Consider the following 17,373-nt stretch of genomic DNA (forward strand, 5'->3'; position numbering starts at 1 on the left):
TGTTTCTATAATTGAAGGATTTCAGGTTTCTTTTATAAGAGCGAGCGCCTGCGTAAACGTGGAGACAAATACCACCAATAATATGTACTTGAAATTTAATGCAGGCTAATTCATTTTGGCACAGCCCCAGATATGCTGATTAAATGGCCTGTGAAGTGCTACAATATCTTGATAATGTACATTCTACATTTGATTATATAATCAATTATGTTGCACCTAATAACATTTAAAATTAGTGGAAAAGCTGTGAGCAGATTGTATCAGGTGCAGTGTGGGTCCTGGGCAGCGTTAAAGAAACTTCTGCTGCGAAGGAGCAGGCGTAGATGGGTCTTCAAATACCAGGCTTGAGTAAACCAAAGGCATGGTGAAATGTTCCTGTTAATTTAGGGACTTGATTCAGAATTAAGTAGTTTCTGCAGCTCCCTCGGTTTGCTGCTGGCTTAGGGACTAACATTTTTTTATCAAGAGGTGACCTTGCACTGCATTTTTAAAACAGCTTAGGTAGTCACAGCAATTCACTGATGGTTTTAGCAGGGATGTTCTCCTCATTGGCCAGACCAGAGCTCTGCTGGTTTTCCTGTACCCACCAGTGGGACCCAGACCCCCCTTCACCTGCTCTTCCCTGCTCAGGGAACCTGTGTCTATCCCTGGGGATGGCCAACTCCCTCCATCATCCATGACATTTTAGCACACTGCTGGTTTCAGCTGTGGGTGCTGGGTGGTGGTCAGTGTGATGGGAAGCCCCAGGCTAGCACCTGGGAGCAGCCAGGATCATTTGGCAAACGATTCTCATTCCTTTCTGGGAAAGTTAGTGATTTCTGGGTGAGTGGTGATGGCAGGTTAGGGAGAATTCTGCCCGGATTTTATGGCCCTCCAGTAGAAGAGGTTGATGGGAAACAAATGTGTTATGGCTCCAGACAAGCTGTTGCTCCATTTTTTGTACCATTTAAAGCAGCACTATCAACCAGTTGGAATATAGGCTCGGAGTATCGCGGGGAGTAATCTAATTAGTATGAAGTCAATTCACTAGTTCCTTTTGTATCTCGTGATTAAATAAGTGGGAAAATGGCTTGAAAATTAGGTGCTAGAACAACCCAATTACATTTCTGTAGCTTTTTGTATTCAATTTCATAAACAATTTTGCTCTTCGCTGGTTAATCAGTGAATGCCTTTTTCCAGTTTGAAAAGCACTTTTGAAATTATAATGCAATTAAATTGTGTGTGGATGTTCTGGCATAGCGAGCGGAGGGCTGGGGCCTGGCAGCCAGCCACGCTCTACCTTGACAGTAATGAGTTCCTGAGCTGGCAGCTTGCTGGTGTCATTCATAATATTGTCCACGCTGGGATCCTGTGGAACTCAGCTGTCTCTGCTCCTTCCCAGCCAGGGTGGCCTGGATGCAGGACTGGATCCTCCCCCCATCGCTGGGCTGGGGGTGGATCCTTGGCAGGTCCAGTGCCTCGGCAGTGGCGATGGCTCAGTGAGCAGATCGGAGGTGCCAGCACCCAGTGGAGCTTCTCACAAAGTCATAGAGCAGCTGCATGTGTGCTTTGGGCTTCCTAGTTTTTTCCCCCCTTTTTTTCTCTTCCTTATATGAGTCTCTGCTGGAGAGGAGCAAGGGAGGTGGGAGGGATTAAGTGTTGGTTTTCTGGGAAGCAGGACAAGCAAGTAGGAAAACATCTCAATGTCTTGTCATCATAGAATCACAGAGTAGTTTGAGTTGGAAGGGATCTTAAAGATCATCTTGCTCCAAGCCCCTGCCATGGGCAGGGACACCCCCCACTAGCCCAGGTTGCTCCAAGCCCCATCCAACCTGGCCTGGAACACTTCCAGGGATGCCTTGAAATGTCATCCTGGGATTTACGAGGAGAGGCAGAAAGCTGTGCTAGGAGAAAAAGAAATAATGTTAGAAATAATGACTTGCTTGGCAGGTTTTAACAAGTTCAGTAATGGTATTAGGTGCCCTTGGCTCAAGATAGTAACCTCCTCTTAAATGATCATTACCTGGCTAATAAAGAGCTCGGAGCAGGTCATTACGGCTTAATTTAGACATAGCATCCTGTTTGGTCTGTGCAGCGTGGCCATCCCTCAAGGTGTTGAATCTCTTGCTTGAATACGGTGGTTGGGATATGGGTTTGCTTGGGTTTTCCTCTCCCAGCAGCTGGACAGGGAGCTGAGGGTCCACTTGGGCTGTGGCCCTTGGGCTCGGCTGCTCAGAGCAGCGATGGAGATGGGCAGGGAGAGGGCAAGGGGCTGCTCCAGGATGTCATGCCAGCTCTGCTTCCAGCTCCTAGTTTTGTGAGTATTGTTGGTTCAAGGAAGGGCAGGACAAGTGATGGGAGTGGCTGACCCTGCTCTAGAATGCCTGTTTAATTTCTCATCATTCTAGTGTCAGTGAGGTTCAGGCAAAGGCTGCAGAGCTTTGCTCCATTGGTAGAACAAGGAGAAATGGCTTTAAGCTGACAGGGAATAGGTTTAGATTGGATATTGGGAAGAAATTGGGCTCTGCTCCCTCCCAGTGAGCCGTCACGCTTCCCTCGCCCCATTAGCAGCAAGTTTCCAATGCAGAAAATTACAACCAACCCCCACCCGTTATTAATGTTTTGAAGACATCTCTGTGATAAAACCCATCTTTTCAGCCAATTTCCTATTTCTCCTGAAAGCAGAGCATCTTTGCTCCCCATTTTGCAAATCTGTTGTTGAAAGGAAGAAAAGGAAATGGAAAAAAGGGTCCCCCCTCCCCAGAAGGCTGACACCAGGCTGGGTGCCACGTCGCCTTTGTCAGCCCTGGGTGGAATTATGCATCATGAATAAAAACTGCTGTCAACACGCATTGGGTTCGAAACATTAGAGCATATGGTATGTGATTATCTGTATTGTCAAATGCAATAAAGCGAATTTGGATATAATAAAAAATGTAATATTTTAGAAATTTGGTAATAAACTGTGGAAGAATTGACAGGCAGAGAGGATTTGACGCCTGTAGGCAAACAGATAAAGATGGCAGGACAGGCAGGCAGTGCTGCTGCAGTGCATCTTGAGGAGCTCTGGGGGAGCCTTTTTTTGGGTTTTCTGCTTTGATAGCCAAAAGAAACCTGTTGGATTGTGCCACACTTTTTCCACCCTGCAGCATTCCCAGCATTTCTTTACCCCCAACTCATTGTGGAGGTGGGAAATCCTGACCCGCAGGGAAAGGCTGTGAGGACAGGGTGGGTGTGCTCCCAGAAGGGCTGTGGAGCTGGAGGAAACAGCACATGCTGCCTGAGATAACTTTGTCTGCAGTATCCCATGTCTCAGCCCAGTGCTCTAATTCCTGAGCTGCTGACAAATTGAGCCACAATGTCCCCAACGGAGAGAACCTGAGTCAGGACCAAACTTCGGGTTGTCCTGTGAAGAAAATTCAGATGGAAAAAATGCAGATGTAAGAGGATCACACGTACCTGCAATTTTTCTTAGGTCACCGCTAATGCTTCTAAATGATCTGTGAATGCATTAATGGTTTCTGTTAATTAACAATATGATAAAACTGGCATTTAGTGAGCTCTGCGTAGTGTGCCACTCAGTCATTATGTACTCAGCGCTTTGGTTTGATTTCAGAACACTAATAGAATAAAATTTTAATGAAGATTTGTTGTTACGAAAAATTTATTACCGGGAGTTCAGGTACCTCTGACACGAGCGCGGTCTGTGACGCACCGTGGGATTCCCTGGGCCCCTGGGCTGCTCCTGGCACTGCCAGGACCCACAGCCCTGACCCTGGAGACCTTAGGTCAGGATGGGTCATTGGAGAGGGGGATGAGTCCGTGTCTCTCCATCCTCCCACCAGGGGAAATCCCTCACTGGAGGCAGTTTGGGTGGGTTTTGGCCCGTTTGGGCGCCGTGCCCGCTCATCCCAGCTGCCTGTCTCTGTTCCTGAGCCATTCCCCCCTTGCAAATGCCATGCAGCCGTGGGAGGATGGAGCCAGGAGCCTGAGCCTTGCAGCTTTGCCGAGGAAAAGCGAAGGAGTGTCCTGCTGGTGCCCTTTATCCAGCTGTGCCCTGACCCCGGCGCTCCGCTCCCCTGCCGCGCTGGGATGGAAACACTGCGCCTCGCAGGGGCTTGGTCCGAGGCAGTTGTCTGCTGATTTAATTTTGAGAATTTACTCTCATGTCATGGAGAATAAATTGACCCTTTAAATAGCTGCCTGTGTCTGCCAGGAGAGCCTGACTGTGTTCTGTACCCAGCCCCCGTGGATGTGCTGCAGATTGTGTCTTGGTGAGTGCCACTCACAGCAGCACATGCTGCCCCTCAGTTCAATCAGGATGATATTTTCCATCGTAAGCCAGAGGTGTTAACCTTCTCCTTCTATCTCCTTGGGCATCCCTCTCCCAGCCAGGCTGTCACAAGGATGAGGTGAGATCTTGCTCTCCTTGGAGCAGGTGCTGCTTTCAGGTAGTTCCTTCAGGTGTGCTCATTGCTCTTCCCAACAAACCCTTCCTTGGAGGTTAGGAGGTAAAATCTGACGTGTGGGCTGTGTTCTGTGAGCCTGGAGAGAATTACTTCTTTGGAAACTGAAACCTCTCCTTCCGTGTGTTTGGAATAACAGGAAATAACAGGTTAGAGCTGACAGCTTTTGTCCTAGACAGTTTTTGGCTCTAACAAGCTGAGTTGCAATACTTCAGATGAAAACTCTGAGGGAGGGACTAGGAAGTGGGGGGGAAGAGATGTGGGATGCAGACCACAGGGAATATTTGAGCCACTTCTCCAAAGACACAGCCTAAGGAGGTGACAAAGTAGGGGCTGAGTTTTCGAGTCCCGTCTGTTGGGTTCTGGTGCTGACAAAGGATTGGCTGTTCCCTGAGGCAGGATTAAACCCCCAGGTCCCCCTTCCCAGGCTCGGGAGGTAATGACTTGTAGTACCTTCACAGACAGAAGTTAGAAGCATCCGTGGCTCGCTGGGTAATTAATACGTCCGATCGCCTCTGCTCGGTTCGTTCTGTTGTCCGTAAAGACAAGATTCAGTGACACTGATCTTGGTCCCACGTCCCCCTCTCCACCCCCTGCAGCTTTAACGTTGCTGTGATTATTTTCATAAGGCAGCCTGGCAGGCTGGGAGCTTACTAAGGAACTTTTCCCCCTCTGATTACAAGGGATGTGTGAATAAAGTAGAACGGTATTGATTCACACCAATCTATGCATCGACTGTGTGGGAGCCACTTGCAATTCCCAGCAGCACCGGAAAGCTTTGCAACAGGGAGAAATATGACCAGGCAAGTTGAGAAAATAAATTAAACTAGTGTCAACTTTTCTTGTTTCTTCCCTCATTATTAATGGATGGAATGGGGCTCGTTTATCAAGAAGAGGAAAAATTAATTGACACGGGCTTTAATGTTATTATGCCTGGCTTGTCTGGTCACATTTCTTCAGTTTTAATTTTTTGTGCTTTTTGAAAGGCATTTTATTACCGTTCACAGGACCAGCTGCCAAAACTGTGGGTGTAAACAAGAAAGCAGGTGCATAAATAATGCCACAGCAGGACTGGACCTCTCTCTGTTCGAGAGCTTAAGGAACTGAAGTGGGGGGAGTGGAGCAGAGGCACTGAGCAGGGACAGAGCCCTGACACAGAGGGGACACAGCCTGAACTAATGCTGCCTCGTTACAATGCTGAGCACTGCAGTGGGTGTCAGGCTGGATATTCCCATCTGGCCTCAGGTGGCTCCAGTGGGAGTTGTGAGCAGGACGGTGCTTGGGAGCATCTGTGTGATGTGGATTGTGTAAATCTCTGCCTCGCTCTTCTCTCCTGCCTTTGGGATTGCTGTGCAGGACAAAAGAGCCATCCCTGCTTCCCAGAGCCCTCTCAGGAGCTCTCTGGAGCTCTGGCTGCTCTCAGGGCAGGACGAGGCTGTCCCAGCAGCCTCACTGAGGGCACAGGCACAGCTCTGGTGGATGAGCGCAGCAGATGAGATTGTGACCCATTCCCCACCATCCACAGACAGCCTGGGAGCTGCAAGAGGCTCCTCCAGCTCCGTTTCCAGCGCCTCCATCCACCAGAGCATCCTCCCCGTGGCTGAGGAGCCCTCATGGTGCAGCAGTGCCTGTGCTGCAGATGGTGCTGTGCCTGCTGCCTGTGAAGGTGTGCTGGCTCAGGTGCCAGGCTGTGTGCTGTGCTGGGGGTGCAGACCCCCCTGGCACTGCCCTGACTGCTGGGAGATTGGCACCCGCCGTGGCAGAGTCCTGCTCTGCCAGCAGAGCCCTCCAGGGTTCACCCAGCATTAGCCTGGGTTTAACCTTCTGGAGCAGGATGCAATCACCTTGTTTTCCTCATTTGGATGCATGCACAGGCTGGAGGGAGCGAGCCCTTTGGTGGGGTAAGCTGCTTTCGTGTGACTGTGCTGACAGTGACGTCCTGGCTGTGTGCAGACTGTGCTGTGACACACATCCCTGCGCAGACGGACCTGGGGCTGTGGCAGCTGTGCTGCCAGCAAGGGAAGGGAGGTGTATTTCATGGCAATGGTGTCGTCATCTCGGCTATATTTTACCGAGTTTGACGTAAAACCTCTCAAGTGATGATAAAAGCGTGAAATATAGTTGGTTTGAGTGTGAAAAAAGCCAAAATACAGAGCACGGGAGCACTGACATTTGGTAACTTCACTCTGGCTCCTTAATAGTATTTATGGCCTCTGCCTATCCCTTTCCAGTGTTTTAATCTCTTTATGGTTTCGGTCACTTTCTCTGAACAGTGTTTCTCTTATTTCTGCACTGCTGTGGCAGAACGTGCTGAGCTGAGCTCTGGGAGTTGTGTGGAGCTGCCTGACCCCAGGCCTGGGCAGCTCTGGGGCTGAACAACGCTCAGGATCAAAGGAAGCTTTTCAGGGAATATCTGAGGTTGGAAAAGACCTCTGAGCTCATTAAGCCCAACCTGTGACCCATCACCCCCCGGTCAGCTAGACCAGAGCGCTAACGTGTCGTGTCCAGTCGTTCTTTGAACCCCTCCAGGGATGGTGACTCCACTACTGCCATGGGCATCCCATTCCAATGCCTGGCACCCCTTTCCATGAAGAAATACTTCCTGAATTTTTCTTTTGGCGTCACAAAGGTGTGTTGGAGGATGTGTCCTGCACCATCAGTGCATGGACTCCTTTTTCCCAGCAGATCCAGAGGAGGGTTTTCCACCTGAAGGTCATGGATACATGTCTCAGCTTCCTTTAGTGCTGGTGCCTGGCTCAGAGCCTCTCGTTTGGGGGCATCTCTTTGCCTCTTACTTTATTTTTTTCCCCTCTTCTTTGTCTTTTCTTTTACAGAAAAGATTATTCAAATGAATATTCAGTTTTATTCATTTGAATAAAAACCAACCGTTTGACTCTGTTAAATGCTTATCTCTTAAATAGAGCTTGTTAGCTTCCAATAATAGCTTCATTCAGAAGGATGCAGTATAATTTCATTTTCAAACGTGTGCTCCTTGACAACCGGAATCCTATTTCTGTCACCGTGTTCAACAGCAGCTTTTGTTTTGGGTTAATCTTTCTCATACACTTCCTGAGGACCATTTTTTTTGTTGACTCTTAGTACCTCTCAGAAGAAGTAATTGTCTGTTTAGTCCAGGAAGGTTTTCTGAGTTTTGGTAATTTAAAAATGAGTGTGGATTCATTATGGGAACTAATGAGACAAGTGTGCAGAGCGATCGTTGTGTGGGTGCAGTTATTAAAAGTTAGAATCTGATATCGAAAAGGAAAGCAAAAAGGAATCACAGAATCACTGAATGGTTTGGGTTGGAAGGAACCTTAAAGCTCATCTCATTCCACCCCTGCCATGGGCAGGGACACCTTCCACCAGCCCAGGTTGCTCCAAGCCCCATCCAACCTGGCCTGGAATACTCCCAGGGATGGAGCAGCCACAGATTGAACTTGATGATCTTAGAGTCTCTTCCAGCCTTGACAATTCTATGATTCTTTGGGCAACCTGACACAAGTTGAAAGAGAAATCCTCAACTGCAGCACTCACTGTTGAGTTGCTAATGATGAAGATGTGGCTGTGCCTCAAACGGTTAATGACTTGTAGCCCTGGCCTGGCCACCCCCCAGCTCTGGGCACTGCTGGGATTCCTGGGATGCCAGATTTCAGGCCCTTAACCACAAACTTCTCAGCTTTAACTACAGGTCTGTTTAAGGTAGATTTAAATGGAGTAATTTAGAAGGCAAATGAAAGACTTGAGTTATGTAGAAAAATTCAAGCTGCTGCCTGAGCAGTGCAAAGCAGAGCAAAGCTGTGCCGCAAGCCTGGTGTGCTGTCAGATGGTGTGTGCACCTTGGAGAGGAGCTGGAAACCATTCCTGGTGGGTTTTCCCTGCATAAGAGGATCTGAAGTGGGATGGGAGCATTCCCCATTGCTACCCATGCTGTGCATTGCCAAACGAGCCATATGGGAGCGGTTGGATCTCGCCCAGTCAGGGGCAAAGGCTGCGCTGGGGTTGTCCCTGCTGGGACACGCGTGGCTCAGCCTGGTGCCGTAAAGACACCCCGTGGTGTTTCACCAGTGTTGAGTCCAGCAGTTCTCAGTGCAGTTTGGGGAATGGAGTTCATCCTGTTATTACATTCTTGAGATTTCATTAGCTTAATTGGCGCTGGTGTTGACTCATCAAGCCTTCCCCGGTACCACAGCACATGAGGTTGGGGTTTGTCCCTCGGCTCGGTGTTTTTCCCAAGGAAAGTGCAGGGAGCAGGGCAGTGTGTGGCGTGGTGGGCTGCCAGGTTCCTCGAGTGCAGCCCCAGCAGGGCAGGCAGTGTAGAGCTGCAGGCAGCAGCAGGCATCAAACGGCCTCACCGCTGCAAATCCGCCGCCCTTTGAAGCAGCAGCAGAGAAGAGAGGAACGATTAGATCAGAGGACTTAAATGTAATGGGTTCCTGGAGGCCTCAGGATGTCCTGATGAGGTATTAGAGGAAGTCATTCAGGAAGAAAGGGACAAATAACCACCTCCGGAGCCGGGCTGACCCGCGGGATGGAGCTGTGCCGGGACGCGACGCTGGGACTGAGCCGTGTGTGCTCGGAGCACCGGGAACACAGAGTGCTGCCGTGGGTTGGGGAAGCATTGGGGGGTTTCTCCCTTGCCAGGGGTAAATGAGGAATCATCTTCTGTCTTCCCAGATTTTTATGGTTTTTGGGTCGTGTAATGAGTCAGCTCTAATGGAGAAGTCCCGTGGAATTAAACAAGAGATGAAATCAATATAGTTCCATAGAAATATAATTGGGTTTTGTAGAGATTGCTCTTAAAAACCTATAAGGTGTAAAAGAAAATACAGCCTTAGTGTAGCTTCTGAGCCGTCATGTAACTGGGGTGTAACTATCCATTAAATTCTGCAGGATGGATCAAAAAATCCATAAGGAGGTTTTAATTCTCCATTAAATCCTATGGAAGAGCTGGAACAGAACCGTATTAATTTTCCCCGAGACAATGCTTCTTCCCTCCATTAGTCTGCAATAAGCTCAGGAACAGCTCCATAGGCAGCAGGTGTAATCACATGTGCCTGTTGTGGAAGTTTTCCAGAGTCCCAATGGCTAAGTAAAGCTTTATCAACATGACATTCTTAAACTTAACTAATGTTTTCCTTTTCCCCTCCCCTTTTTGTATCTTTGTTAAACAGGATTTGGCTTCGTAACTTTTGAAAACGAAGACGTGGTGGAAAAAGTCTGTGAAATTCACTTCCACGAAATCAATAATAAAATGGTAAGTTGGTGGTGCTCTGCAGCGTGTTGGTGGCACTGAGCTCTCCCAGGCCTGTGCTGTGCCCCTCTGTGTGGTCACTGGGGTGCTGGAGGGGTGGTGGGAACAGGGTGCTGAGCTCCTGCCTCCCCCCAGCAGGATTTGTGTCTGTCCCCATGAGCACCGGCTCAACAGCCTCTCCAGAGGAAGTTTCAGTGTGGGAAGCCAAAGGGCTGAGGATGGTGTGAGTCAACCTTCTCAGCTTGTCGAGCAGTGCTGGAGAAGTCCTTCTCCTCCTCCTCCTCCTGCCCTGCTCTGCGGAGCCGTGGCAGCTGCCCAGCAGTGGCATTAGGGGGTTGCGGGGGGAGGCACCCTGGGGTGGTTGTTGCAGCCCGTGTGCTCCCAGAAGTGCTGTTCTGGCCAAGCTCCCAGTCAGATCCTGCTCTGACGTGGCTGCTGCTGCTGGACCGTGTCCCGGGAAGTCGTGGCTCTCTGCCTGGAGCCGCAGTCGCTTTCCACCCAGCCCCGACCCGGGAGCCAGACCCGGGTGAAGTTCCCTCTCAGTGACAGGAGGTCCCAGGTTGTGGGTTGCCCTGTCAGTAAAGCCACTGGAGTCAGATGAAAAGGGGCATTTGTATTTCAATTGCTGCAGTAACTTTGATATTTTCGGCTAAAATATTCTTTTTCCCTTTGTCAAAACATCCTTTGCTTCTCAAATGTGTATTCAGATATGCATTGTATATTGGTCTGATATGTGTTCACAGACTTTAAATTCAATAATAGAGCTTTTAGTGTGGATAAGATCAAAGCAATCTCCTTGGCATATGCTGGAGGCCTGATTCAATATTTGACTTGCTAATTTTTCCCAGGGCACTGAAATAATATTCCTCATATTGTTCCTCCCTGCAATATGCATCAGAAATAAAAGTGAGGGTCGCCTTGGCCAGCCGTGGGGTGGGATGGTGGGGCAGGGCTGGGGCAGTGCCCCTGGCCCTGTGGGAAGCCTCTTGCTCCACCTCAGGTGGGTTCCATGCCCTTTGCCTCTGCCCTGTGGGAGCATCTCCCTCCGTCTGCTCTGAGTCTCCTGTCTGCCCCATGATACCTCACCTGAGCTGCCTGTGGGACTGGGGGAGGCTCCTTCCCCTCCGTGTGGTTACTAAATGCTGATTAATCTGCCTTAAAGCAGCAAAGAAAAAGAGCAAACCCCAACCACCCCCAGATGACAGACCCAGCAACAATTTAGAAACACTTGGGATGTGAATTTAGGGATTGGCAGGTGGGAGGGAAGAGCTCCAGGGTTTTCCAGCCCACGGCAGGTGGGCATGTGTCACGTCATGCTCCGTAGGTTTGGCTGTTCCCTAGAACAAGTTTTCTCTGGAGCTGAGCTCAGGATTGCCCTGGTGTGGTGCTGGTGTGTCCTGGTGCCAGTAGCAGGGCAGGGCACAGCATTTCACACCTCATCCCTGGATCTGCACTCAGGCACTGGGCAAGTCTCACCTGCTGTTGGCATGCCCTGGGAGGGAAGGAATGGGGTGGAGCTGTTGGCTTCCCAGGGGAGGTGACAGCATCCCGGGGAACGTGGAGGGTGGGACAGGGCAAGAGCACTTGAGGAACATCACAGGGCAAAAGAATCAGTGTAGGCAGTTGGTGTTTGTTGATCTCCTTCCCACTCCTGTGCCCGCTCAGCTCACGCTGCAGGTGCCACCACACTCTGCGCGTTCTCAGCACTTCTGCAGCACTGATTCTGAGAGCAGCCCACGAGGAGGGGATGAGACATGATCCTGTCTTGGGACTGACTCATCACCGTGCTGATGTGTCTGCAGATGAATTGCCAAACCCACACGGGGGCAGGAGAGCTCGTGCAGGAGTGTGATAGCAAGCTGGGGCAGGAGCCAGGGGTGGCCAGGGGGTACCTGGATCACATCCCCTCCAGCCCTGAGGGACAGGGCACAGGCTCTTGCAGCCCCTCCATGGGCTGGGACTGGGGCACCCCATCCTCATCCCCATCCCACTCCACATCCCTGTGTCCATCCCCACACTGCTTAGCTGGGGCACCCATGGCTCTGTGAGTACCCTGAGCTCTCTTTGCCTCCTCTCCTGAACGCTGTCGTTTCCCAAACCACAGGGGCAAGCAAAGGGCAGCACAGGGTGGCTGCTCCCAGCCTATTTCCAGCTCCTGTCTCCCTGACAGGCTATTTTTAGCCCATCCATTCTGCTTCTGTTGCCATCCATAAAGCTTAGAATGTCAAATGTAATATTAAACGAGCAGTGGGAAAGTGAAAAGAAAATGCCAGGGAGGTATTTAATAAACGAAACTTGGAATTTATGTGGGAGGTCAAAGATGCTCCAAACATTGGGGGGGGACAGTCAAACCCAAACAAGCTGTCCCTGGATTATTGTTCCTTTGACAGGAGCAGGCAGCTTTGCAAAGAGACACCTGGTTTTCTAAGGGGGCACAAAAGTAGCTGGAAAACAAATGTGGTGGAGTGTTCTCCCTTAGATCCCACTGTGGGGGAGTTGTTCATGTCACAGGCACAGTGGGACATGCCCTGGGGATGAGCCAGTCCTGGAGGCTGGGCTGGAGCAGCTCACAGAAGCTTTGTGCTGCTCTAGAACAGGTTGTGACACTGCTCAGCACCTGTGGCTCTTCCTTCCTCTCAGGGTGGGATTTTGTAGGTTTGTGGGTTTTTTTTGTAGTGGGATTTTTTGATGTATCCACACTTCTCAGGCTTCTCCCAGGACTGGCAGCCTTGGCTGAGTGGTGATGTTTCAGGCATGTCTGGTACACACCAAGTGCCTTTGGGTTGGGGGTGTATCTGGGGACAGACTGAACTGTTGAATTCCAAGAAACTCTGGCAGATTCCTTTGCCCACCTGTAGCTGCCAACTTCTCCTGTTACTGTCTGAGGAGATGCAATCCTGTTGACCCCACCACACCTTTGTCAGTCACAGAATGGTTTGGGTTGGAAGGGACCTTAAACGTCATCTCATCCCACTCCTGCCATGGGCAGGGACACCTCCCACCCGCCCAGGTTGCTTCGCGTCCACACCACAATGACCGATGGAGCAGCCACAGCTGCTCTGGGCATCCTCTGCCAGTGCACAGGATCTGTGTTCAGATCACCCAGCTCCCAGCCCTTGATCAGGGATCTGATAGATCATCAAACCCATGATCTAATGCATTTTTTAGATCAGCTCCTACCCTCTCTGCTCCTGGCTGCTGCAGTTAGCCGTGGTGTGAGTGGCACAGCGTCCCCAAGGTGATGGAACCCCAGCAAACTCTGAATCACACGTTGCTGACACAACAAGGTCTCCTTGTCTGTGGGTGTTTCAATGGGGGTTTGTGCATTGTGGATCTTGCACACTCTGCTTTCCTCAAAGCAGCCCTGGTTTCCCTGGAAAGCTGTTCGCCAGGGGTTTGTGAGACATCCCGGGCTGAGCTGACAGCCTGGTTTGTTGTGCTGGGTACAAGAGGCTTTTCACTCCCCAGCTCAGCCCTCCTGGGCTGCGACTGCTCCGCTTGACCCAGGAGTACCCCAGTGTAAGGTTAATTCTCCAAACTAGACTAAACAAAAATAGTGAATTTTAGTTTCCCTGCTTTTTTTTTAGCCTTAGAGTTAAACCTTTCTTTGTTGAGCTGCTGAAAGTGCAGCACATCCTCGTACAGGGAGGTGGAAAAAATCTGGAAATTATTAAGATACCCAGAAATGCTGAACTGAAAGTTTGAGCGAGGTCCAGATTTATGGACAAAGACCCTCATGGGGCAGCTCCTGGGGGCGATGCGGTGTGGAGCTGAGCCCTGACACAAATTTTATTTCTCCTTTTTCCTGGCCCAGAAGAGGGTGGCTGAGCATCCTGGCTGGCCTGGACAGCACGCTGCCTGCAGGGCTGGATTGCCATATCTCAGGGCAGTGGTGGAAACTCACTGGGTGGGTCAGGTGCCACGAAGCAGCTTCCAAAGGCAGAGGGAGTAACTGGAAGTGAAAAGAATGCAGATCCTGTATTAATAGGGTTTACAGAAATTTTCTGCTGGGTAGAAATATCGATTCTTTATTCCTCTTTTAAAAGGAGCTTTTTGTAACGATCCCTGGGAGTCGTTCTGGGTTGCAGTGGAGCTGGGCTGGAGCTCTCCCTCCATTCATCCCTCTCCCACTGCTTCCCTCTGGGAACACAGAACTCCCTAAATCAGCACTTCTGGCGTCGCTGGGGGGTTGCAGTGGGTGGTTAAAGAGACGTACACGTTTGCTCTTTTAAATCTGGTTACGCTGTTCTGGCAGTTCACCTTTGAGGGGGAGGAGGTGTGTGGAGGCAGAGCTAAAAATAAACCTCCCCCCCTCCAAGTAGATCAGTTCTGCATTTGACATTTACATGGAATTCATTTGCATCTCATTTGTACATGTTTCTGCTCAATAGGTAGAATGTAAGAAAGCACAACCTAAAGAAGTGATGTTTCCACCAGGGACGAGAGGAAGGGCACGTGGATTGCCGTATCCCATGGACGCTTTTATGCTAGGGATGGGAATGTTGGGTAAGTGCTGGAGCCGCCGTGTTGTCTCCCTGATTCCTGAGCCCTGGGGCTGAGCAAATCCCTGCGCCCGTGTGGGTGCCAGGCTGAAACTTTGGCAGGGGTGGAGTGGGGAAAATAATCCTGTCTGTGGTAAATGATTAACTCCCCCCCGCCTGGAATATAAAAATTTGCATTTAAATGGCTGTTTTAAATAGCCTGTTTTACTCTTCCTCGCAAAAAATAGAATGATGAAAGATGCGGTGTGTTCGTTCTGACTAAAAATGATCTCTCCCCTTTTTCAGAGGGATTGAGTCACACATTATTCCCCTTCTTTTAAAGGTAGCTTTGACAGTTCAGCGTAGATAATTGAAAATCTTGCTGGTTCTTAAATGGCTTGGATGGAGGAAGTGGGAGATGTGCTGCAGGACAGGTCGCAGCCATAATTGCGAGTTTCAGGGAGATGGAATGGTGTTTTAGTCCTGAGTATTGTGTCCAGAAAATACTAATTAAATGGGATAAATGATATTTAATGGCAAAACTCTATTTGTGCACGAGGTCTATTTAGGTATAATTGGATCTCATTTGTTTCTGCCTAGATAGTTCTTCTTTCTCTAGAACGTGACAACCTCTGGGTACTCTGTCCTCAGCCAAAATGCTGCTTATCCATTCACAATGTTTTTTGTAAACCCCCAGATATTTTTACACTTTCTGCTCCCTTGGGATCCCTGGAATTTCCCTGGGTTGCCACCTGCTGTGTCCATAGAAGGTGTGGGACTGAGGCAGGGGCAGCTGGAGGTGTCCCCTGGCAGCAATGAGCCTTTCCCAGGCTGCTGTCCCTGGTGTGTAGCCTCTCTGTGATGCTTTGACTTTCCTATCCTGGGAGGATGAGCCAGATGATCGCAGAAACTGAGCCCAAACTCAGCCTTGGAAGCTGGTGCTGGGCTGTCCTGAGTTCTGCCAGGCAGGTCTGGGGGTGGCTGAGCTGCTGGAGGAGCCCAGGGCAGAGGACTCTGCTCCTGTGAGGACCAGGCTGATGTGCTGAGCTGTCTGACTCCAGGCACCGCTTGATTTGATAGGAAAAACTTCCTGCCATGTTTGCTTTATCTCTGAATTAATAGTACTTCTGTTCATGTGGCTGGAGCGATCCATTTCTGGGTTGTGTAATTGGGTTATTTCAGCTGATCATCTGTTTTGCTGTCCCCACGCTGCACCACCACCCTTCCCCATAGTGTCTGGAAATTGCATTTTATGCTTAAAATATTTATCTTGCTCTAGTCAGGCCGTGATTTCGTTACCTGTGTGTTCCCAGTGTGCTCGAGCAGGCGTGCTTGATTCCTGCTAGTTCTCTCTGTGCTGCCTGGGGTTGGGGTGGTGGGGGTGGTGTGTCCTGCCGTGCTGGCCAGTCCTGCAGGCTGCAGGAGGAGAGAGCACAGGTCACTCTGGGAAGCCAAGAAAATCCACAGCATCACCCTCTCTCCTGTGCCCACTCCGTGGCCTTAGCCCTTCTCACAACCCGACATGGGGTGAATGGAGCAGGATCCACCCCAACATCCTGAAGGGAGAATTCAGCCCTCGGGTGCAGCGTTAGGCATTCCCTCTGGGGCTGCCTCTCTGGGCAGTGATGGTTTCAGGCTGTGAGAAGGGAAGGAGCCCTCAGCCCGTGGATCTACGCAGAGAAGAGATGTGGCACCTGTTGGCAATCCCCCATCTGCTGGACTGGTGGGGCCAGGTCACCCTGACTGGGGCTGCTCTGCCTGGTCTCGGCCATCCTCTCCTTGAGTTTCAGATCAGGGTGACTTGTTGAGCATTAATGGTTGATCCATGTTGGAGGCCAAATGCTTTGTTATCCACTCTCCCTGTTTTTTCATTTTCCAAGTTCCTGCTTGCTCCAGTGGCACCATGTCAAATAATGAAGTGCTGAACAAGGGCAGAGGAGAGCAGAGCTGCCTGGATGGCCATCAGGAATCCCCAGTTTGCAGGGCTGCAGGGCCCATCTCCACGGGGAGAGTGTGATTAACCCATCGAACGCCGAGGCACAGAGTTCCATCGCGCCAGAGGCAGCGTCTGCCAAGTGTTCCCTGGGGTCCCAGGAGGCCCAGCCTGCTCCATTCCTCCTGTTCCATGCCCAGCTAGACTGAACCAGAGCAACTGGTGCTGCTCTGCAAGGATTTTTGTACCTGTTTCCAGAAGCCCTTGCTCAAGGTCACCTTCTCCAGCTGCTGTTCATGGGCAGAGGAGGGAATCAGGGGAACGAAGGCACGAGACAACCCAAAGGAAGGAGTGGGGAGCGACTCCCTCCAAAGCTATTAAGGAAGTTGGTCTTTTTCATTAATCACAGCCTCCCCGAGGAGCCTGCAGCAGCCAGGGTCTAAAGGTGCGCAGGCAGCCGCTGCTGTGATGATTTGGTTGATTGGAACAAAATTAAAGTGTTCTTCTGAAAGGATTTTTTGACTCGGGGAGTGCAGGCAGGCTGAGCCTTCTGCCTGGGCTGCTGCTGGGCTGTCTGGGGCTCGGGCTCCTGGTGGGACACGCATGGGCTCAGGGAGAGCAGGAGCATTGATGAGCCACTCTGCATAACGAGCAGCCAGAGTGGGTTTGGTTCCAGTGATCTCGCTCTCCCTGGCAGCCCACGCGGCAGGGAGAGCTGCTCCACAGCCCCATGGGTGCTTGTCCAGGCACTGTGTCCTCCCTGCACGTCTGTGGCTGAGTGGGAGCGGGTCAGGGACCAAGAAGCTCATGCTGTGCCTGGAGCCTCACCACTGCCAGCTGGTGCTGGTGTGCAGACCAGGAGCCACATCACCCAGCACGTGTGGTTGTCACTGCGCTGCCCCACAGCTTTCTGCCCTCCGTTCCAGCTGTGCCTGAACACTTGGAGAGAAGAGAGGAAAGGAGAGAGCTGCAGAGGAGCAACATTAAGAGGATGTGGTCTCTGTCTCCACTCCCATCTGAAGCCACTCTCTGTGTCTGGGGCACCACAGCCATCAGGGTGGTGGTCCTGGCGATGACACTTGACCCTGGATGTGACCCTGCACTGCTTGCCCTGCGCTGGGGCCCTGCAGCACTCAGTGGTGTTTCATGTCAACATTGGGCACTTTTTACCTTGCAGGCCCCTCCAGAGATGGGAGCTCTCTGTCCCCAAAGCTCACACCCCTGGGATATCTGATGGGAACAGGCTTTGGAAGGTCTCACAGG

The 17,373-nt window shown here is 50.8% G+C and overlaps 1 protein-coding gene across 1 annotated transcript in view; it reads left to right on the forward strand.

The window, feature by feature from the left end:
* Positions 1-17,373, forward strand: part of MSI2 (musashi RNA-binding protein 2) — a gene marked incomplete at both ends in the record, with an annotated part of 124,951 nt that overhangs the window by 73,918 nt on the left and 33,660 nt on the right. The window contains 2 exons of the mRNA XM_009079237.1: positions 9,617-9,699; positions 14,088-14,202. Of these exons, the coding sequence (XP_009077485.1) occupies positions 9,617-9,699; positions 14,088-14,202 (198 nt within the window). The remainder of the gene's footprint in view (positions 1-9,616; positions 9,700-14,087; positions 14,203-17,373) is intronic.

The sequence above is a fragment of the Acanthisitta chloris genome, unplaced genomic scaffold, assembly GCF_000695815.1.
Source record: "Acanthisitta chloris isolate BGI_N310 unplaced genomic scaffold, ASM69581v1 scaffold5867, whole genome shotgun sequence".
Classification (NCBI taxonomy): domain Eukaryota; kingdom Metazoa; phylum Chordata; class Aves; order Passeriformes; family Acanthisittidae; genus Acanthisitta; species Acanthisitta chloris.